General features: G+C 46.0%; 1 protein-coding gene across 2 annotated transcripts in view; it reads right to left on the reverse strand.

Moving 5' to 3' along the window:
* Positions 1-23,260, reverse strand: part of MIA2 (MIA SH3 domain ER export factor 2) — a 2,742,135-nt gene that overhangs the window by 1,700,643 nt on the left and 1,018,232 nt on the right. For both annotated transcript variants that reach the window (XM_069637493.1, XM_069637494.1), the window contains exon 10: positions 15,879-15,950. In XM_069637493.1, the coding sequence (XP_069493594.1) occupies positions 15,879-15,950 (72 nt within the window). The remainder of the gene's footprint in view (positions 1-15,878; positions 15,951-23,260) is intronic.

Raw genomic sequence — 23,260 nt, forward strand, 5'->3', positions numbered from 1 at the left:
GTCATTGACTGCCTTCACAAAGAAGTTGTCCCCATCAAAGGGCATGTCTAGAACCCTTGTAGGGACTTCCTGACAAAAGTTGGTGGCTTTCAGCAAGCCACGACAATGGAGGCAGACACTGTTCCCAATCTGTCAGAACCTTGAGTCTGCGATGTCCAGGGCCACCGTGATGGCATGGTCCGATGCCACCTTCCCCTCCTGAACTCCAGCAGTGGGGCCATCTAACAACAACTTCCTGTCGTATCTGGCCTGGATAGCAAGGGCATTGGCCGCCTTGACTGTTGACGCCGCTGAGTAGATTACTTTTCTTTCCATGGCATCCAACTTCTTACCCTCACTATCTGGAGGGATGGAGGATGAAAGCGAGGGGTTAGACGACTTCTTCCTTGCTGCCGCCGAGACCACGGAGTCCAGGGAAGGCTGTGACCATAGGCACCTTGGTGCGGTCTCAGGGACCCAGTATTTCTTCTACAGCTGATCCTTCTTGGCCGGGCCCGTGGCTGGGTTCCTCATCAAAGCCAGGCCTTCCTCCCAAATGTCGTCAAGGAGAGGCACCACCAAGATGGTCTTCCTCTTGGCCTTGCGTCGCCGATATAGGAAACCTTCCTTGCTGGTTTCCTCTGGTGTCAGCTGGAAGAGTTCTGATGCTCTGGCGACAATGACATGGATCAACCCCACCTCGCCCAGGGGAGAGGCTTTTGGCTGCGGCAAACCGCCCCCCAGGCCCATGTCGTTGTACATGTCTGTCGTCGTGTCTGTCCCCATGTCTATGGGGGCGGGGGGTCTTGGGTGGTGGGCACATGTGGAGGTTACTGCAGCTGTGTAGGGTGCCGCTTCCTCTTTTTCGACAGAGGTTGGTCCCGGGCCACCGGAGCCGGCGGTGTCATCGGCATCCGTTTCTGAATCTCTGACACCAGGGTGTACAGGGTCAAAAGGACGTCCAGTGATATATCCCTCAGAGGGTTCAGGCAGTAGACCTACTGGGTCCCGCGCCGTCGGCAGATCTGCTGTCGTCACCTCCGTCATCGCCCCTCCTCCCCCAATCGGGATTTTCGCAGTAGTCTCCCATGTCCTCCTGGATCGTGTGGAAGAAATATCTGTGACCTGGAGTACGTTTGAGCCGCCCGCCCCTTATTTGCATCCCAGGGAGTGAGGTTCGGGCTCAGGAACGGCATCCTCTTCTCCGGTGTCCTCTCCACCGGCTTGGTCGATGCCTCCCATCTCGGGGACAGGGATACTCTGGGCACTGCCGGCGCTACCTTGCCTGGGTCAGCCTGCTTGGCCTTCGGGAGGGTGGCCGCCACCAACTCGATCGTCGACGACTTCACCTGGGCCGCCTGGGCCTTCGTCTTCTCTGGCTTTTCCCACAGCTTCGCTGGGTTAGCCAATTTCCTCTTCGAGGAGGGGCTGGAGCGATGATTGGAGATGGAGGCACATGGTGAAGATGGCCATGCCTCGCACGTCGCGGGACCCGCAAGCGCTGTACACTTGGCGGAAATGGACTCCCAGTGCTTGGCATGGTCTTGGGCACCTACAGATGGAGCGCCCTCAAAGGCATTAGAAGCCTGCTCTTCAGACCGGTCGGTCCTAGGTGAGGCACGTCGCCAGCCTACTGTGATGATTCTTCACAGTTTGTTTGGAGAACCCGAGGAAGATTTTGCAATCCGCTTCGCTGTGATCTGGATGGAGATAGTAGAGGCACTGGAGGTGTTTGTCCATTACAAACACATTCCGCAGTCTGCAGGTGGAGCAGAGCTTGAAAAGGGAGCTTCACTCCTCCTCCTCCGACATGGTATGGAGTGTGGAGTAGGCCCATGGCCTTCTGGAATCTTCAATGAAACTTTGATGATTCTTGCCCTTGAGGGGCATTGAAATTCACTGACAAACGGATCTCCGCCTGTCGGCCGAAGTAGAGAAAGAGCATACGGGCTCTATTTGACAAAAATCAAACTTTTTACCAAAAAAGCGTAAAAAACATAGGTCAGCTCACAAAGCACAACATGAGGACTCCCAACACTTGAACGTGGGGTAAAAATCTGAAGATGGCTGCCAGAGAAGGGGCTTAGGGAGAGGGCAGTCATTGGCTGGCGGCAGTATGACCCAGAGCTCAGTGATTGGTTTAGAGGAGAAATACAGTTTGTAAGTGAAAGTGAAAATGTTTTTTCTTTTAGCGAGGCGTCCCGGCCTGACGACAGAGAATATTCATGAGCATGTGAATCCATGCCAGACCCCATCATGGAGAATGCTGGTTTTCCGATCAATATACAATTGGCCATTGTAAATCGTTCTTTCTCCCTTGAGACCTTTAAAGTTAGGTCTTTTCACATATAACCGGATTTACCCTCCTTACATAGTTGGCCCGCCCTCTATTGTCCTCTTTCATACCATTGTTGGAATCTTTTAGAGACTGAGAACAGGTTGCTTGTTGGGGGAGCCCAGATAGCACTTAATGGGGAAGGCCCTGTCAACAAACACTTTGTATCTCGCTTTTCCCTCTATAGATACCACATGACCTTGAGATAGGGTGTGCTGATCTGCAAAAAGGCCTAGTTTATAATGATTACCTTGAACCTGAATAACTCTTCTCCCTTAATGCCACTTTATTGTGGTTGCTAGGGGCTCCATCACTAATGCATAAAGAAGTGGGGAAAAGAGAGCAGCCTGGACAAGTTCCTCTCTGTAGAGGTATGGTGCCGATTTGGTCCCAGTCACTACAAATTAAGCTATGAGGGTTAAATATATTTTACTTAACCAATTCAGCCAAGCTTTCCCAAGGCCACATTTTGCCAGTACCTTCTGAAGAAAAGATTGTTTATGTGTGTTTGTTTATTGTTTGCTTGTTAGGCGCTTACACAGCCAACTAATTCCTTTTCAAAGCACCCACAGGACAACAGGGAGGGAACATGGGATTGCAATACAATTACAATATACAAAAAGTACAATGGGGGTAGGGACGGCCAAACCTACAATGCCTTGTGAATATTCAGAACATGCAACTGCAGCAAGGAAGAGGGCAGTGGGGTAGGTGCTGGAGTGTCTGTGCTCGAGGGTGAGCCACAGATGAAGTGCACAGTATTGTAAGTGCTATGCGGCTAGGAGCTGCGTTGGGTGGAAAAGTGTAAATTCCCAGTGCACAGAGTGTGCCGAGGAAAGTGCTGAGGTAGACAGAAGCTGGGGAGATTGGGAGTGATTGGTCAGGTGCTCCAAGGATGCATAAGGGTCCAAGACACGAATCACGGCAACTGTGAGATTAGTAAAAGGGGAAAGAAGGGCAGGAGAAGAAAAAGAGGAAAGTTTAGAGGTGCTTTCGGAATTTAAGATGATCCTACTCAAGACGCAAAGGGAGGCTGTTTCATAGGAGGGATCCAGCTGAGGAAAGCTAACGACCTCCTGCTCTGTTTGGCGAAACGCTTTACACACAGGGAGTTGGTGCCAGAAACGGAGGTCTAGAAGGAGAGTATTTTGTAAGAGAGAGTTGCAGATACTGTTGTCCCCGGCCCCAGACAGCCTTGTGGATGATGCAGAGGGATTTCAATTTGATCCGTGCAGCAACCAGGAGCCAGTGGAGACTTTTTAGAGCAGGAGAGATGCAGTCCCTGGGCTTAAGAACAAGGATAAGTCTCGCTGCTCTGTTCTGGATTAGCTGAAGGGGTCGCAAAGTGGAATAAGGTAGAATCAGGAGGAGGCTTTGCATTAGTCAAGCCTAGAAAGAACCAGGGCTCAGGAAACATTGAGCTTCTGGGGGAAAGTGAGAAAGGGGAGAATTCCTTTGAGAAGGAATAGTTGAGTGGGAAGGAGAGGGAGGAGTCAAAGAGGACTCCAGGTTTTCCAGCTTCAAAAGAAGGAGCAGGGGGAGAGCCCAAGGTGGGAGGTCAGACAGAAGGGAAGGAGGAGTGGGCAGGGGTCCCAATTGGAAGGATCTCAGTTTTGCTAGCATTAAGGTAGAGATTGTTGAAGTGCACCAGGCCTGGATGGCATAAAGGCAGTCAGGGATGAAGGAAGGTGCGAGTGAGTCACCAGAAAGTCTGAAAAAGAGTACAGCGTTGTCTGCACAACACTGGAAGTTGGGGGAGAAGGAGGAGACAAGGAGTGCCAGCTGAGCAAGGTAAATGTAATAGAGCCAGGGGGAGAGGATAGATCCCTGCTCAACCCTATGGAAGGCCTTACTCTGCATCGATGGCCAGGAGCAGTAAGTTGGGTAGGTCTTCCCTTTGTAAGGGCAACAGAAAAAGGGTCTTCCATATATTGTCCGCTCCTTGTCTATGTGTGGTGAAAACAACCTGGTCTGAGTGTATTCATTTTGGTAAAGTATGTCTCCATTCAGGAGCCAAGATTCTCGTAAAGATTTTGTCATAGAGGCTTAGCTAAATTATCGGTCTGTAGGAGGAACAGTATGTCGGGTCCTTAGCCTCATTAGGTATGACAACAATTAGAGCTCTACGAAAGCAAGGTGCTGTTCGGACAGGAAATTATTATAGAGTTTAGCCATGAAGGGGGCAAAGGATGCTGAGTAGGTTACATAAAAGCAGTTGTGAATCCATCTTCTCCCGAGGTTTCCCCGAATCTTTTATTTTTAATGACAACCGTGATTTCCTCCTGCGTTATACATGTGTAGATTTTCTGTGAGAGCCACTTCATCGCATCCAAAATCCCTCTTGTAGGTTATGTGTTAGTATACTGCAAAGCAGCAGGCCACTTGGGTTGGGCTGTTAAATAATAATTGACCTTTCAAGTCTCAGATTTTTTTTTTACCCTTTCTAACAAACGCCTGTGTTCTTCTATTAGCCAAGATTATCCCTGCTCCATCTCTTTTCTCATTAAATGTCTGTTTCATTTCAATTGAATGACAGCCCTTTGCCAGGCCAAGCTTCCCTAGTTCCTGCTTTTTACACTGAATAAAGGGCGTGTTGATGAGTTTCCTTTAACCTTGGGCACAAAATCTGATGCCCTGCACCAAGAAAATCTCTGCAAGACTGTGGTGGTGGCCATGGGTCTTGCCATACAGTCAGCAGTATCCAGACCTGACAGTAGGATATGGCAGGATCCATCTTGCATCTCACCCTCAGGAATGTGCTCTGCCGCCTCCGAAAATGACAGACCAAAGGAGAAAATGGCCAGAGCACACAAGGTGTTCACACAACAGAGAACCAGGCTCAAAGAAACACTTTCCTTACCCATGCATCTAGTATCTTGCTATTAAGGGGCAAAGATGGGAAGGATGTGGTCTTCAAATTTGCATAGCAGCCTGAACCACCAGAACATGGGGCCTGTGATTCTTAGCCGGGTCCCAGTCAACAGTGAGTGCCGGGGCCGGTTTGGCCCAGAGCTCAAGAACTGGCACCTCTACTGCCCGACTGAATGGCAGTAGTGTCTCTTTCTTTGGATCCTCGTCCAGAATGTCAGTTAGCTTGTACTGCATCTTAGGGCATGAAGGGGCAGACAACCCCAAGGTGTCGATCACCTTGGCCATGAGGTGCTGGAAAGCAGCCTGGCGCCTGCCCGGTATAGGAGCAGGGAACATATCGACTCTGGTGAAGTGTCCAGGCCACTTGCTTCCTGCAAGTTGGCGGCAAGATGAACCAGGTACCCTTGTTCTACATAAAACTCCTCAGGGAAGTGTGAGAAACCAGAGGGTGTCTCACTGGCTATACCAGAGGATCTGCCATCCAGGTGGCCAGGACACACCCATTGCTTTTAGATCCAGTTCCTGAAGGTGGACTAGTGCGGGAGGATCACCTGGATAGGGGATCCCTGGGGAGTGGGTGTGGGACACCTAATGGTGAGACACGTTACCCCCACTTTAAAACCTTTACTCCCTCTTCGATCAAGTACATGTGTTTTGTAACCGCCTCCTTCCGTACATGTACACAAATACATTCCCTTTACACACTGGGGAAAGACAGATCCTGGTGCCGTGTTCAAGCAGAGTTAGGCAATTGCTTGGAGCAACTTGCACCTGAATCCCCTTTGCCTTCCCCACCTGGATAAAAGGCAGAGCACAGGAACACACTTCAAGCAAGGCAAGGAACGGGACAAAACACATGAAGGAGCAACCTATTCCAGACCGCAGCTGAACTGGGGAAGCCAGGCGGAAAGTCATGGAACGAATCGAAGGAGGGTAATGCCCTTGGGCCAGTTGACAATCGCTGGGCTGTTGAAAACTCGGAAGCAGCACGTCTGAGGGGGAGAAGCAAGTCCAGAGAATCCTGGAATGCGTGGCAGAGATATCACAGGCACTCCTGCGTGACTAGTTGAGGGAGAAGTGCAGCCGCCGTGGTATCGCCTTTGACTCCATGATGAAAGCTGCGAGCCGAACCTTGTATACAGCCGGTGATTTAAAGGCAACTGTGTGAAACCAGGCTGCGTGTGAACAAAGGTTACGGGCAGCAACAAAGTGCCCTGTGAAGTGGAATGGAAAGGTTTGATAAAAAAAGGAAAGACGATAATTGATTTGAACTCTAAGAAGTGAACGCAAGATACAAAGTAGCAGAGTGCTCCGAAACTGTGTGTGTGCCCAATCGAAATGTCTCTGCCTGAATGTATCCCGTTAATGGAACTTATGAAATGTGAATATAATTTATGAGGAAGAGAATCGAAGTGGTTCACAAGGGTTTAAGCCAAAATATTCACTTGTGGGATCTGGCCTTCTCCACATGTCTTTCGCGGTCTGTCGGAGGCAACAACATCTTGTAGGGAAACCTTAGGGTTTTCAGCCAGCTGCTCTCGTCCCTTGGTCCGTTGCTCTGCACCAGTAGGTTTGCCTTCGTCCTTCAAGTTCGCCTCATTCTCATTTTCCACCTCGCTCAGAGTGTATCTTTAGGTGTTGCCTTTTATTCGTGTGAGGAGAGCGAACTGGTATCTGGTGTATGCACTTAGGGTAAAGTGTCTGACTTGCTTGACCCGATTAACGGAACGTGTCCAGTACGATGTGAAAGAGTTAGTCTGGTTACTCTTAGTCACCCTCTTCCTCTGCCCAGTTTTTGTGTAAAAAGGGGGTAGGGGGCGGTGGGGTTGGGACTTGGGTAAATCCTAAAAAATAAGATGGGGTGGATGAACAAAAAGGAGGGGGGAATATCGTGTCTCACCATGGGCTATCTCACCCCTACTCCCCAAAGACACCTCACCAAAGTGATCCTCCCGCACTGGTCCACCCTCAGGAACTGGATTCAAAAGCAAAGGCGGTGTCCTGGCCACCTGGATGACAAGTCCCTGAGGACTAGCGGGTGAGACGCTGTGTGTTTTCTCACACAGCAAAAGTTATACGTGGCTGTGTATGCAAAAGGGACAGAACGAAGACACTGGGAACACCACCATGCCTTTAGCGGGTAATGGTGCTGAGTTTTTTTTTTTTTTTTAATAACATTTTTTTTTAATTAACTAATTAACAAGCAACAAACCACCATGTGGACAGCAAGGACAGGTTTAGTTGTATCATTACAGTTCTGTGGGCATATATTGTGTGCAAAGTTATTGTGCATTGTGGTTTTTCATGGTCTTGTTCCTCTCCACCTTTCAGTTCAGTTGCACATTATGTCCCAGCCCTCCCTGGAACAATCAGTTGTCTAGTGCCCGGGGGGTGCTGTCCACCTATGCGTTCCTTGTCTCTATGTAATCATCCCTGCTGGGCACGCCCTCGTCTTGGGCGAACATGCACTGTGTTAATGTATTCCAGGCCTCTGCCCCTGCGATGCTCTCACGCATTCCTCTCCTGAGGGCTCTGTGCCACACTGCAGTTTCCGCCAGTGACCATCTCTGCAGGTCCGCCCACCAGGCCTCCACCCTCGGGCCTTCTACCGCTTCCCAGGCCATTGCTAGCCTATGTTTCGCGAGTATGCCGATCAGGTCTTTCATCCTGGGAATGTGCGCATGTTGACCCCTGCCCCTCAAGAATCCCCCCAACAGGCCCTGGGGGTGGGTGTGGGGGGGTATGGGGGAACGAGTTCATTTGGATGGCTCCCTTCTCTGCTTTCTCCATCACTGCCCTCCAACATTTCTGAATCTGTGGGCACTTCCAAAACATATGCATCATGTCTGCCCCCTCCTGTGCGCACCTCGGGCAGACCTGGGCCCCTTTCCCCCGTTATGTGTGATAGCTTGTGTGGAGTCATATATGCTCTATGTGTTACGTACAGTTGGGTGGTTCTAAATCTGGCTTTCCTAGAGACCCGTTTGATGCATGCAAGCACCCTTCCCCATTCTGTGTCTGTGAATGCCCTCCTGTGTCCGTTTCCCATTTACCCCCCATTTTCAGCCTAGTCGTGTTCAGGCCTCCCAGGAGCAATTCATACAGTCTGGAGACCAAGTGCCCTCCTTCTGGTACGTCGTACATAGTGTCTAGTATGTCGTTAGTCACAATATGTGCCTGTCGGTTCTCCCATTTCCGCCTGATCTTTTGGGTCATTCCCAGGTACAGCAGGAATTGTCCCTTGTGAATGTTGTGTTCACTAACTAGGATGTGGAAGTCAATACTGTTGTCTTCTTGCAGCAGGTCTCCCACTGTAGCCAACCCTTTGTCTTCCCAGTGTCGCCTGTACTGTCCCACCGTTACCTGCCGTCCTCCGATAACACCTATCAGGGGGATGTGCACGGTGCATGGTTCCGTTATTCCTAGGAGCTTCCATGCCCTGCGCCATATTTCCTTACCTAGTTTCAGGAGCCCAGAGGGTCTAATGAAGTGTAAGACCTCTACCCATAGGATCTTTTTCAGGAAGCGTCGCTTCAGCATTGGCTGTAGCGGCGCAGTGTCCTGGGAGGCCTCATCCCCTAGCCAGGTCACCACAAATCGCAGCTGTCCTGCCAGATAGTAGCATTAGAAATGTGGCACTTTTATCCCGCCCTCTTTGTTGTCCCACTGTATGGTGCGCAATGTTATCCCCCACCTCCCCCCCGCCCACAGGAATGATCTGGTTAATGCGTCTATTTGTTGAAAGAATGCTTTAGGTATGTTGTAGGTAATGTAAGTGAAGTGATATAGGAGGTGGGAGAGTACCAACATGTTCAGGAGAGCAGCTCTACCCGGGCATCCCCATGGGCAGTTTTCTCCAGGCCCCCATGCAGTTCCTCACCCCTTCCAGAGCTCTCATTGTGTTGTCCTTGTGCATGTCTACAGGGCTGTGCCACACATCAATACCCAGATATCTAAAGGTGTTGGTCTCCCACTGTAGGGCCAGGTGAGGTAGTTGCGTCACCCGGAGGCCTCTGAGGTCCGTGAGCAGAAACTCACAAGACTTCCCGCTGTGTATTTTAATCTCCAAACCTTGTTTTGTTATGGGTCCGTACTCTGCACACTCTGCGACAGTGCAAAAATCTTTGACTGCAAAAATCTTGTTGCCTCGGTTTCCTCCATATCTGTTTTGTGGGAGCTCTTTAAACTTTTTATCCATTGGATATGCATAGGAATTGAGGGAGTGATTCTTGAGAAAATCAGAAGGGAACTTCAAGTTCTAGTGAGTTCCCTAAAAACTCTTGAGAATGATTTTGATTTGACAAGTCTTTACATCACACCATAACATCGAAATTGGATGCCTTTTTAAGACAGTGGATAGAGAAATCAATTTTATGACTAGACCAATGATTGCTAGATGGGATGGTTAAAAGTGACAGACATGGCAGGATTCTGAAAGTGTTGTATGGAGCAGAGAGTAGGCCACTGCCTGTATCAGCATTGAAAGGAGTGTACTGTTCACATCAATCCTTCGGTGATCAATGCCATGTTTCGTAAATAGTATGCTACTTCATACTCGAGGGGGCTCATTGCAGGTGCTCATTTGCCTATGTAGGACAAATGCTGCTAAGTTGCCTTGACAAGGTTGCTACGTCCTCTCTCTGAACTTTTAACAGCATTCAAGGCTCTTGGCTCCGATGGGTTGCTGTTGGCATTTTAATGGAGGCTTGCCTAATGCCACCTTCATTATGCAAGGCTTTTAACACGACTGTTGAAGACTACTTCGTATCCCTTAAACTGTGGATCGTATAGGTCACTTTCGTTGATGAACATGGAAGTAAAGATATTTTCCAAGATTGTGGTGGATATAATGTGTACACATATTCCTCTATTGGATCGTCAAGATCAATCAAATTTCCCACCTGGTCAGTCTACTACTCAGAATCTTAGGTTCCTTTTTGTGTGCCCTATCTGTTTTAATACTGGAATCTAGGCTGTTGCCACATTTTAAGATACAGAGAAGGCATTGGATTAAATGCCATGGGATTATCTTTGTGATTCTAGAGCTATTCCCTACTAGTGAGGCAATTCATAAATTCTGAACTAAGTCCCCTGCCTCCTTCCCTGGCATTGGAGCAGTTATCGTGGCTGGTGTTAGGACAGTTTTTCTAAAGTTCTACCCAACATCATCAAAATCATTCAACTGAGACAGTACAAGACTCCACTCTTAGTATAAGGCTATACCACCTGAGTTTGTTGGTAGCGTAGACAGAGCAGCCAGGCTTATTTTAGGAAGGAGAGAGGGCTGTAGAATCAGTACGAATGAAATTGTAATAGAAATGGTCTAAAGAAACACTGAAACACTATGGGCCCCAGCGGTATTACTGCCCGGGCTATTAGCGTTACCGCCAAACCCCCGGCACTATTAGCGCCAGATCACAGGTTTGGCGGAACGGTTAGTCCCTATTGGGCCCATTCGGGGATTCCCCATTCCACATTTGGCCCAATGGGGAATTTTCGCTGCTACTACTACCAGCGGTATTAGCGCGGAAAATTGGCAAAATCGCAGCAAATTTGCCCCCAGCTCAGCGCTGGGGGTAAATCCTGCCAAAGCCATGATTTAGCGGATCCTTAAATGTGGCGGTAATAGCGTTACCGCCGCATTTAAGGGTTACCGCCAAACTCGTGATGAGGCAGTATGTATTGTAAAAATAAATGATTTAAATACAAGTAGGCTCAGATAAATCTTGGGGGAAATAAGTACTATCATATTATATATAACCACAATCATAAAAACACAACACTCTATACTATAAAAACACATACACTTGTCACGGGAGGATAGCTCAGCGGCAACGTGTTTGCCTTGGAAGCAAGACAACACAAAGCAACACAGGTTCGATCCCCAGGTCCATGCTTAGAAACCTCTGGGTATTTAAGCGTGTTATAAATATGCAACTAAGAGAACAAAAAAAAACAAAAAAAAAACAATTACGCAACTAAAAAACAAACAATTCCTGTAACAGCGCCATGATGCCTGCGGGCTGTGTGAGCGCTTTAAAAATGCAAATAAATGAATAAATATGCTTTAAGGTACACAGACCAAGACCAAAGCATATAACCTTATTTTGAACACCTAACAGTAGTTCTAGGGAAGTCAATCCTGTTCATACACATTTAGTATAAGTCACACCTATTCTTGGGGAATAAAAAATCAATGGTTACTGTAAGATTACATTCAGTAATTCAAGGGTAGTAGACCCTACCAGTTGTACCGTGACGCTCAGTGACAAATCACAATCAGTCAACTGGACAAAATACGTTTTGTGACTAGTGGAACACTTATTCTAGATACAATTAAAAAAAACTATAACTACTTTTGTGACAAGACACAGTTATACTAGGTAAGTAAAACCTAAGGATGTAATATTCAATTACAGGTGTTTTTGAGATCAGTGAAACACAGACTGAGATAAGCAGTAACTCTTGTAACTTATTTTTGGATGGCGCACAGCTAACTCGAGGTAAGTAAAACCCATATACTTTTTCAAGGAGCTATCAGCCACTTGGGGCAGGTATAAACCTAAGACCCTTTTTGTGTCTGTCTAAAACAGACCAGGGAAAGCAAAACCCAATATTACACTAAACCTAATGTAGACTTATTCTGCACAGGCTAACAGCAAGTCCTGAGAAGCAAGACCCAGTTGGGAACACTCATACAATTATCCTAACAGGAATAATAAAGTGAAACCAACAGCATTACTTTTGGGAAGAGGCAAAACCAAATCACAGGTGAGTAATATACCCTTACATCTACTTTCTGTTAAAATGGCGAAACAGTTTGTAAGGCAAGAAAGATGTTACATATACTTTTCAGAAAAGTGCAACACACATTCAAGGTAAGTAAGAACATTTGTAACTGTTCATACTCAGAGTTACAGTTACCAACCAACTTCTTTTGCAAGTAAGTCACTTTTAAACACTTATTCTCTTTTATAGGCAAAAGGCCCAATCCTTAAAAGTCTTTCCCTTATTCTTGGAGCATGTGTGTTCCCAATGGCAGAAGGGGGGGGTCACTTGGGTCTAGTGTCCAACATGCAGTGTCAGGATAGGTTCTTAAGTAGTAAAAGCCAGAGATCCTAAGGAAGACTGTTCAAACAGGTAAATATTTTACTTTAGAGTTAGTTGAGGGTACAGGGGCTTCACAGAAGACACCCCAGGAGTATTCCAGCAGTGAGCATGGGTGAACTGGACGAGAGGCCGCCCAATCACAGAAAACACCCCAAAACTACACAGGAATCACAAGAGACTTAAGGTAAGTAAATACCCAAGCCAGCAAAGAAGAAAGATTTTCAGCAGGAGGACTTCAGTATCTGCAACCAAAAACCTGGTGAGTAGGTTCCTTGTCGTGGTGACTGAAAACAAAACCTTGCAAGGGACTTTGCAGCAGGGATCAACGGGAAGGCTCTAGGCAAAGTTTTCCTCGCAGTTGGATGCGGCTCTGTGGATTTGGCGCCTTTTTAAGGAGACAGAATATCGCTGGTCGAATTCTCATCGTTACAATGGCCCAGAACTCTGATGAGGGGACTTCTCAGACTTGATTTGTATCTCTGCAGATCCAGTAGGATGCCCACAAAGTTTCAGCGAGAATCGGAATTCGGAAGACTGTGCACCACACAATGGCTCGAGTTCCCAGGGTACTGGGGTACTGCAGCTTTGCATGGTCGCAGCATGGCGTGGGATGGTTCAAAATGCAGGTCTTCCTGAGTCAAGTGGGTCTCACCGGGCTCTGGGTCGGGGTCGTCTTTTTCAGAGTCCCCAGGTTGATTGGAATTAAGGGCTACATCAGGCTGCGGTTACACAGCAGGCTCTCTGGTCGCTGGACATCGTCTCAGCCGCTTTTCCTTCATCATCCTCTTTAGTTTTGGTTCCAGTGGTCGAATTGTCTTCATCTTCCACGTTCGGAGTATTTAACAAGAATTACAGTACAACTTCTGCATTCTTTCCCTGCATTTTACAACAAGGGGCGGTCTGCTTGTCCAATCAGGACAGCCAGCCCCCCACTGGGATTTGTCCCCATTCAGGCAAGGAGGAAGACAAAGGGCTGTGGAGTTTTGGACTCCTCCCTCGCTTCCTGCTTTCACAGACAGACTGGAGCCTGACTGGATAAAAATCACACAAAGAAATTTCCCGCCCTGATGTCAGGGGAAGGAAGAAGGAACGACAAGAAACACTAAAATGGCGAAACAACAAGACAGCGGACATTTTGGTAAAATTAGCACCCTTGGGTGCCTTTACTGCAGCTGTGAACACAGCCCAGGGTAAAGGTGCACTGAATTAGTAAAAAGTATCACTGCCACCAGCCATTGAAGGTAAGCGTGTCCCTGTAACAGAATTGGTACAGTTTTAGTGTGAAAGGGGATACAGTGTATCTCCCCAGCCCTCCACATAAGGTGGGGTGCCTTGGTTTCACCAAATAAATAGTAAAAGGGATCCAAAGATCCTTCTACCTTTGGGAACTGTAGTTCTCTCAATGTTAGCCAGTGAAAGTTAAAAGGGGAGCCCCTAGGGCAACCCAGCAACAGCATGCACTCATTGCCAAAAAGTTGTCAAAGAGGATAACTTTTAAAAGACACTATGGAGAGTCTAACAAATAACACCCATAGAAAGAGTAAAAGATTGTGAGTTTGGAAAAAGGTTCCCACTCAGAGGTCTAAGGAAAAATAATCCACCAGTAAAGCAAAACAGTTCTGGGCTTGACACAGGTCATGAAGATTTACCATTATTATGATAAATCTTATCCAATAGCTGGCAAGGCTCACTGACTCTACTCCTCACCCTGTTGAGACTGGCAAGTGTGGATGGGCACTGCAAACCATAATATACCCTGTAGTGAGGGTTGGCAACCCAAAGAATAATACTGTTTGAAAAAACACAAAAAGGGAACAAATGTACGTCTCCCACACTGGCGGTGATGGCTCCCCCTCGCCGCCCGTGGCATGGCTTGGTTTTCCGGTGCACACAACCTTCTTTTGTAAAATAATTAACCGCGCGATTGTGGGGATCCATACCGCAAGACTTTCTACGAGGTAATCTCACTTTCATACACCAATCATGAACATTGTTGTGGTACAAGAAACGGATGAACAACTCCACCACTGAGTGAGCTGGAGCCATTAATAATCTTGCTCCTCAGCATTCCACACCTCTCCTCTTACTCCCTCTTTGCTCAGGACTTCTGACTCCGGTTCCCTGCATGATATTTCTGGGGGCCTGCTTTCCTAAATCTCCAAACTCCACCGACTTCTTTCACCAGAACTTGGGACACCTGGGCCTTCTTCCCGCTCTGTCTAGCTGGGGGAACAGCTCTACACCTCCTCCTTTCCCCCCGGGGTGTAATTACCTTCTCCCGCAATAACTACTTCTTTCTCCTGATGTTACCATCTTCTTATGTTACCACCTTCTTTGTGATGTTCCCTCATCCTCCAAATCCACTCATTTATAGCATTCTATCGCTCTGCCACAATGGTATTCTCCAACAACCCACACCAAATGACTGGGGTCTCAATTTTTGATAGTGCTGTCTTACTGAGTGACAATACCTGTGGACTATAACTGGTAGAGATGGGATAGGTTGATGTTTCTGGGTGCACAATGGGGCTGCCTTGGGTTAAGGGGCCCAGACAAAGCATATAGCTGGCATGTCTGCCATCTTGGAATTGAGCGTCAAACTGTCCCTTCCATGTCCCCACTCTCATAGAGTCCTACAAATCCGCACAGAGCTGTCTTTCTAAATTGGACTGTCACACGAGCCCCAGCAGAGTTGTCGCGGGTGTGAGAGGTGAGTGGATGTTTGTATGTGTGCGTGCGTGTATGTGTCCGAGTGCGTATGTGTGGGTAGTTAGCGTTTGTTGTCCTGGGAAGGGGGTGGTGGCTGGGGAAAGGGAGTTTTTGGGGGGGTTAAACCCCCCCCTTCCCCCGAATACCGAAAGAACATGTAGGAGAGGGCAAGTGAAGAGGGAGGGGGCAGGGGGCGGGAGTGCTATTTCTGCATTTTAAAGCCAACACAAAAACAGCCAAAAGAAATCTGTATTTTTTTTGTTCAGGCTTTAAAACGCAGAAATATGACATAGAAAAGTTTAAGGTGTTGACAGCAGCTGATCAGACAGGACTCTTAGATTTCATCAGCTGCAAGTGCCTGCAAGCAAACTAACATCTGTTTTCCAGATACTATCACTGGGGCCAAAATTCTCCAGGATCAATGTTCAGCTTTAAAGGACAATTCGCAAAGCCTATCTGATGGCAGAAGAAAAAGTGAATATGCATATTTTGAGGAGTTTCTGGAAGGGTTTAATGGGACCATGTAACAGTGAATTGGGGTTCCATGTATACTTTGCCAGCAGTGTTGCTTTTGGGGCTATTATGGTAAACAAGTAAATCGTGTTTTAGGAAAAGATGTGCAGCAGAATAAGTGGTGTCAAGCCTGCTTAACAATTGACATTTCTTGAGCTGTTTCCAATTGTGATGGCGCTGCACAATTGAGAAATGGTGCTGTTTCAATATTGCCAAACATGTTGACAGTGGCTAGCATAAACAACCACAGACCGTCAGCCCTCTTGCAGACTGGTGTTAAGATTGTTAGTCTAGACTTGCCGGAAGTTTAACTTTTTGTTTAAGGAAATTTATTTACTTTTGTCAAATAATATTTATTTACCTCAAGGCACGTTGTTACAGAGGACTCTTTCAAGAGATTGGCATCCGTTAGTGACAACTCAAGTTCTTCATACTGAAAAATGTAAGAGTGCCAAGGTTAACATATTTTAAAGATCTTTAATCAGTTAGAGGAATGTGAAGGTGCACAGCATTTTTCACAAAGTCAAAATGTTGAACATACAAATTCTCTCACTATAACAAAGGTTCCAGATCAATTTGCAAAAGACGTGCAATTACTTCAGTTATTAGGCCCCCACCATAATATGAATTTATCCACGTAAGAGGGACAATGCTCTGACCTAGACTTACACATTAAAATACGTTTTGACGGTACCAATACTTTCATCTTTTTCTTTAGGTGCCATTAAGACATAATAGTTCTGTACATCCAATGTTCCTTATTTGTAGTCAAATCGGTAATTTTGGGGATATTCTTTTATGTTTACTTATTTTGTTTGGACATTCTTCTCATTGTAATGTACATTATTATGTAAATGAGAACAGACATGCAGGACCTTGGAAAAGGCCCTCAATAGTGTGACAAATTCCCATGCTGAAGGCTAGTTATGTGAAGGCCTTTCGGGCTGTGGACTGCCACCACTTCTGTGATGCAGTCCTGGTAGGGAGTACAAAGAATCCCACTCGCTCCCCAGTCCATCCCTTCCTCAGCTTTGTCCCCCCACATTGGCAAGAAAGTTGTAACACACAGTTGGTAAAACAAAAGACAATCAATCGCAGGCTGCAAACCTGTACCCTACAGGGTCCCTAAGGAGTCGCATGGCAGTAAAAGAGGACGGACAGATGGAAATAGAGGCTAGAGGAAGAGAAGAAAGAAGATGTGAGCTGAGTAGGGAAAATAGGGCAGAGGAGGGAGAAGGGATCTGAGGTGGAGAAAGGAGAAGCTAGAGCAGAGGCAGAGGAGGTTAAAGTGACAGTGGAGTTGGAAGAGGGAGAAGTGAAAGCAAAGGGGGAGGAGAGAAAAACTAACAAACAGAGGTGGTAACATGAGTGAAGGAAGTCAAAATGGAAGCAGAGGGAAAGCAGAAACAGTGCAAATCAGAGTGGTACAAGAGGAAGAAGAGCTATGTGGAACTGGGAGAGGGCACAGTATGGCAAACTGAAGAAGAGGGCAGGGAAAGAGGAGAAAAGGAGAGTGAGCTGGGAAAAAGAAGAGGCAAAAGTCGAAAAGGAAAAATGTTTACATAACCAGGAGAAGGAGCAGCCTAGCTAGTACCTGAGCAACTTAAAGATGGGCAAAGGAAACAAGGAGTGGTGCTAGTGGTTTTGCAAAATGAGCAGGAACTTCACAACATCCTGACAAGTGATACAAGACAAGGAAGACTCTCTAGAAGAGTCAAGAAAGAAAGAAGTGTGAGAACAACCCTAAGATTGCAGAGAGAGGGTGAGAAAGGCTTCAAATCAATGTTTTATTAAAGGACTGGCATGTTGATACTTTTGAAACCCATCCCATGGCCTCAGTGAACCTAAACTCCTACACTGTGCTGCAAATAAACGAATGAAATATATTCCTTGGCGTCAACTTGTCTATTTAACCCACAGCCATGATCATAATCAATCAGAGTGGCACTCTGAACAAGACGGGCTCTCTGTCACACACAGGGCTAACACATGAATGGAACAGATCAGTGCATGGACTCCCCCACGTTAATGGATCACTACTTGAAGTTTAAATCAGACCTTCCATTTTCATGGTTTGTGTTGCCCATATTATAGCTTTGACAATTTGACAGCTTTGGAGCCTTCATCAAGGTGAATACCCCCTCACCAAAGCAAAGGCACAGTTGGCTACAAGAGGAATAACTGGTCCGGTTTAAGGTGAAGTATATGAAGGGTAATCCTTTCCAACTATTGAAGAGTGAAAGGCTGAGTGAGTCTTGATGTACATCTAACCTGTAGCCTGAAGGTTTCACACAGTCTTGCAGAATGAGAGTGTGGGGCATAAACACCCATCCGCCAGCTGCAGGAGCGGCTACCATTCAGATTCATAAACTTCCCTTAGTGAGATGACAAGCTCCTCATTGCGACGTTAAGTGACAAACGTAAGAAATACTTAAGTCCAAGGAGAGGCAACTGTTTCACTCATCTAAAAAACACAACACTATATACTAAAATGTGATGTATGGCGGCATACGTAAAAATGGTGGTATTGTCAAAAGTGGTCGAAGTGAGTGCAATTGGGCATTGTGAGGGGCAGCCCCAACAGATGACTTCAGGTTAAAGGGCAAAGCCTTTTGGTTTGATAAGTATTGGCATCAGGTGGTTATGTCCAATTTGTTCAATTGAACATCAGCAAGGCTACTTTACAGACAATGCATTAGATTTATGCAGCAGTACCCAACCCTCCAGGCTTTCCAGGGTGGTCACATTCTACAAACAAAGACAAAGATCCTGAGTGAAGGCCTTTACCTCAAAGTAGGGTACTAACAGCAGCTATCAGCAACCTGGAATAACGTTTGGGGGGCAATATGTTTTGCATGCGACAGTGCGCATAGGGAGTGTAATGAAAAAGAAATGTCCTGGTGGCCGTGCCAAGAGTGTCAAAGGTGCACGTACTACAGTGAGCAGGCTGTTAAGTGGTCTCTTGGGGAGCCGGATGAAAAGATGGGGGTACAGAAGACAGTGTGGGAGCCACAGAGTATGAGGGAGCCAGAAGTCAGGGCTGGGAGGCAAGCCAGTCCGATGGCTTACAATGCAGGCAATTAGCAGTAGGCAAGGCCTGTATTCTGAGCACACCCATGGGCCGAGGATGACTGCCCAGTTGATAATGGTGTCCATGTGAAATGAGTCACATGGTCAACCTAGGTAGGTGGGAAGCCAAATGTCCTTATTTGCAATGGGATCCACCACGGATGATCCAGTTTACATTGTGACCATGGCCTTATGATCCAAAGACTCCCTTCGCAAAGCTCACTTGACATCTGTATGGTGCTGGTTGATAGGTTCCTACGTTGACACACACCGAAGCACATCCCCAGGTCTGGACGGTAGAACCTCCCTTGCAATGATCTTCACACTCCAAATCACTACAATGGAAACACTCCACAAGCACATAAAACTGCTTCTAATAAAAGTGTCCATCTTCTTTCAATTTCATGGCATCACTCCCCAAAAGGATCTTGCTTTACTCTCCACTGAAAGTCCCTAGTTTGCAACCTATGTCATATATTTAAAATCAGTAAGCCAACTAGAGACATTAACGTCTCATTATGGTAAACTAAGCCACACCCACCTTTTCCTCTTTCAAACCCATCACCCCTTATCAATATCATCAAAGCAGTCAGGAAATGAAGGCAACATCCCCAGAAATCTTCCTTTACACTGCTGCCATTTTAAAAGAAAACATCAACTCACATGTACCTGTTTTAACAGCTATAATTAACAGTCCCTTTGAACATGCCAACTACTGCCTCACTGCCAACATTCCCTTCATCAGCAAGAAGCAGGGGAAAATAACTTTCCTCCAAATGTTGGAACACAGCAAATCCTGAAACCTACTCCAAGACGGGGCTTGCAAAATCTACTAGGCCAATCAAATGGGAGAGGTGATTTTATGAATGGCGAGTATCATTTGCATGGTACTCAATCTTGCTGGAAAGTATGGGGATGTTTGAAACTTATTTGCCATTTACTGCAAATGGCCTTCGGCTGGCAACATGGCATTAAATATGAAGTTTGCGCCATTTTACAGAAATCACTGGTAAATATTTTGTCACCGGTCAACATGGGTCAAGTGAAATTTTTAGGTTGAGTATGTAAACTAAGGAACTGGCCCTGCCTGTCATGTGGCACTTTCCAACATTTGTGAGGCCTGTTAATTTGCCTTTTGCTTAAACAAGTCCAAGACCTTCCAAAAACCCTCACCACTTAGATATGCTTAAGAAAATTCTACCCTTCCTGAGCATGCTGCATAAACTGTAATAACAAGAGCTTTGGTCCTTTAATGTCTGGACTAATGCCACAGTCTTTAACTTGGCTGCCATAATAGGGATATAACGGTATAACGGTTACCGTGAACCACTTAATTGAACAATAATAACCATAACATTGTTTATACCGTTATACCGTTCATACCGTTAAGTGTGCTTTTCAATCCGATTTGGAAAGGCTGCAGTAAGCAAGTGTTGCGCAGTCTTGGTCTTGCACTGTTGGATGTGCCGTCTGCCAAGTAGTTTCAGTTAGAGCAGTTTTTAATGCTATTCCATAAACACATGCTTGACACAAAATCAATATGTTAGCAATAGGAAGAATAGATACAGTGCCAAGAAGGAAAAGGGTTTACTTTGGGGTGGCGGTTTTGGGGTTTATATATTTATAATGGATAATGTTCTCTAAACATATGGCAACGGGGGGATTTCCCTGGTTCTATCATTGAATTTACATATAATAAGTCACATTGCGAAATTCACTGATCTGTTCGGTATTCCCTGCTGCCATACCAAAGGGTAACATGTCCGTGATTACTGAACACCTTTTGGCCCGCAAGTAAACTAAAGGCTGTAACGTAAAGAGAGAGTGCGTGTGCATGTGCACAAGCGTATACTACCATCAGCCTCCATTGATCTGTGACATGCAGGTTATCAAGATGGCAACATGTTCATCTTCACCAGTAGCCAGTGGGGGAGCAAAAAGCCTAAATGACCACTTAAGAAAAGCTATTCAGCTTGCTTTGCCAGTTGCAGCAGGACCACCCCCCCTCTCCACACGTGTGTTTGGTGGACGCAAGGCATTTCAGTGGAAAGTATGTTGAAAAGCCCAATTCTGGCCCTGGGTGCCTGGTTTTGTTTGTGATGATAAATCTGTCAATTTATGACCTTTTAGAAAATATTTGTTAAGATTAGTTAACTCCACCTGCTATACCGCGATAACCATGATATACCGTCATTTTGCAAGAAAGTTATCGTACCGTCGTAAAACTAATACCGTGACACCCCTATGCCATAATAACTTGTTACACCAAAAGCAACAAACACAGAATAAGGAAGCAAGACCTATACTAGGTTTGAAACCTAGATGCCACATTACCCAACACTAAAATATCTCCACTGGCTTCCTGTTAAAGCTAGAATTGATTTCAAAAGCCTCTGCATTAAACAATGCGCTGATTGGGGTGTAGGTCCCTTCTAAATACATCCAGAGATATAAAATAAACATTGCCCCACAAGACTCCTCAGTTACCCTAGCTCCATGCTTCTCACATTAACTAGAGGCAAGAAAAAGAGGTTGCCGAACGTTTGCAGTGGAAGGTGCTTTCTTGTGAAATTACCCCCCCATATTGGCCATGAAATTAAAGTGTCCCACCTTTTTTTGGGCAGTCTTAAGTTTTAAGGCCCTATGATATTATCTGATTTATTAACAAAGTTTTTTAGTGATTTTTTTTTATAGTATACCAAATGAATAAGAATATTTGTTAAACACATGAGAGCGCACTGAGAGAGCATGGATGTTTCGGAACAAATTTCATTTAGAGCCCACGATATAAAACAAAGCAGTCCAAACCAATTTCTTATGGTTAAAGCTGCTAAACTGTTAAGATTGGATACTGGTTTAATACAACTTTTAGGGTTGTTCATCAACAAAAGTAAGTTGTGCCTACATAAACAGTCTAGTGTTTAACAAAGTCAATGGCCCTCATTACGACCTTGGCGGAGTGGGTCTACGCCAGCGGTATTCGCGGCGGACCCGTCCGCCCTACTACGAGATCCCGTAGCGCCATGGTGAGTTTTCCGCCCGGTTTTTCCGGGCGGAAAAATCCATGGTGCTACGGGACCTCGTCGTTAATTACGCCACCGTAATTTACGGTGGCGTAATTAACTCCTTCCCCACTCCCATTATACCCTATGGGGCAAAAATGGGAATGGGGAAGGGTAAAATGGGGATTGGGGATTTACCGCCCCGCCAAGGTCGGAATGGGGCGGTAAATCCGCCAACCCCCATGACGGTATCGGCAGCTTTCCGCCGTGCTCCATGGTGCATATTGCACCACGATCTCCGCCAGGGTCGTAATGAGGGCCAATGTGTTTAAGTTACAAGGAAACAACAGTTTTGCTGAATTGCTGATAAAGCTGCCGGGGGAGGGGGGGCGGAACAAAAGTGGATACCTGGTTGAGGCAAATATGTGGCTGAGAGAATGTGGGCAGTAACTAATGATTCCAACCTGCGTTACTAGACACTTGTTTGGACAGATGCTCTCCTGAGGTGCTAATATTCTTTAAAACCTTTCAAAAACAGGCAGAGTTTAAGCTAAATTCTAAAAAAAACATTCAAACAACTAGAAGAAAACACCATGCTAGAACCATGCATGAAGAACTACATTTGTTAGAATCCCTAAAGCTTTGCGGCATCTGAGTAATGCCAGGGGCTATCTTGGGAGTAAAAACTATTTACTAGAACATGAGCATATGTAGAAAAAACATGTTCGCTAGCAGATTTAATAATGAAAATGAGGAACTGGTTTTGTGCAAACAGAAAAAAAAATATGAATAATGTCTGTGATGTCACTATGGCGCATGGCATCTGGTATTGATGACATCAAGATGGCCAAGCTTTTTCTTTTGTAAATTACCTTCAATTGACATCAATGTAATTCCTAGCTATTTTGCTAGGACTTAGACCCTAACGAGACTTTTGAGGTACGAAAAGCCTTTTTGCTTCACTTATCTTACTCAACTAATTTATTTTGAGGGCACTGTTCTGCACATAAGGTGACCATTGCAAATGGCCTGATCTGTTTTAATGAATATCTTGTGTTTTCCTCTAGAATTGATTTCTTTTTACTTTTGCGACTGGGAGCTACATGGTTTCAATATAGTACTATATTGGCTCAAATTCTATCTGATCACTCACTCTCTGGTTTGTGTTCAGTTGGCATTACCTTCCACCAGATGCAAGATGAGGAGATCTCAAGCCTTGCAAGACACAATTTTCAAATCAGATGTAGATAGGGAGACAGCAGAATTCTTTAAAATATTAGCAGCATTTGAGGGACATTCAGATTGTTACGGAACAATCTGATTGGCCCTCGCCAGGTCGTTACCTGACCAGGTAAAACTTACCCGAGAGCCCAGTTAGGAGTGCTGGGTCCCAGAGTTCCATCCCTTACTTCCCAAGCAGTCATAGAAAGGGAGAAGGGACACGTAGTCCCTTCTCCCATTCTACCATTTTTCTACTTTTTTTTTCTCACGTTGCGAAACGGTCACAATGCAGGGCCTTAACATAAGTTGGGCGGTAATCTGGCGTAATTTCCGCCAAGCGTAAATAGCGTTACTGCTGGGATGTGCAGCGGTATTAGCGCCGCCTCACAACCTGGTGTGAATGCGCACCCGAGTCTGGCAGTAACATATTCACGCCCAACGGAAACTGTGC

This window comes from Ambystoma mexicanum, chromosome 14, assembly GCF_040938575.1.
Source record: "Ambystoma mexicanum isolate Mex_15411 chromosome 14, UKY_AmexF1_1, whole genome shotgun sequence".
Lineage (NCBI taxonomy): Eukaryota > Metazoa > Chordata > Amphibia > Caudata > Ambystomatidae > Ambystoma > Ambystoma mexicanum.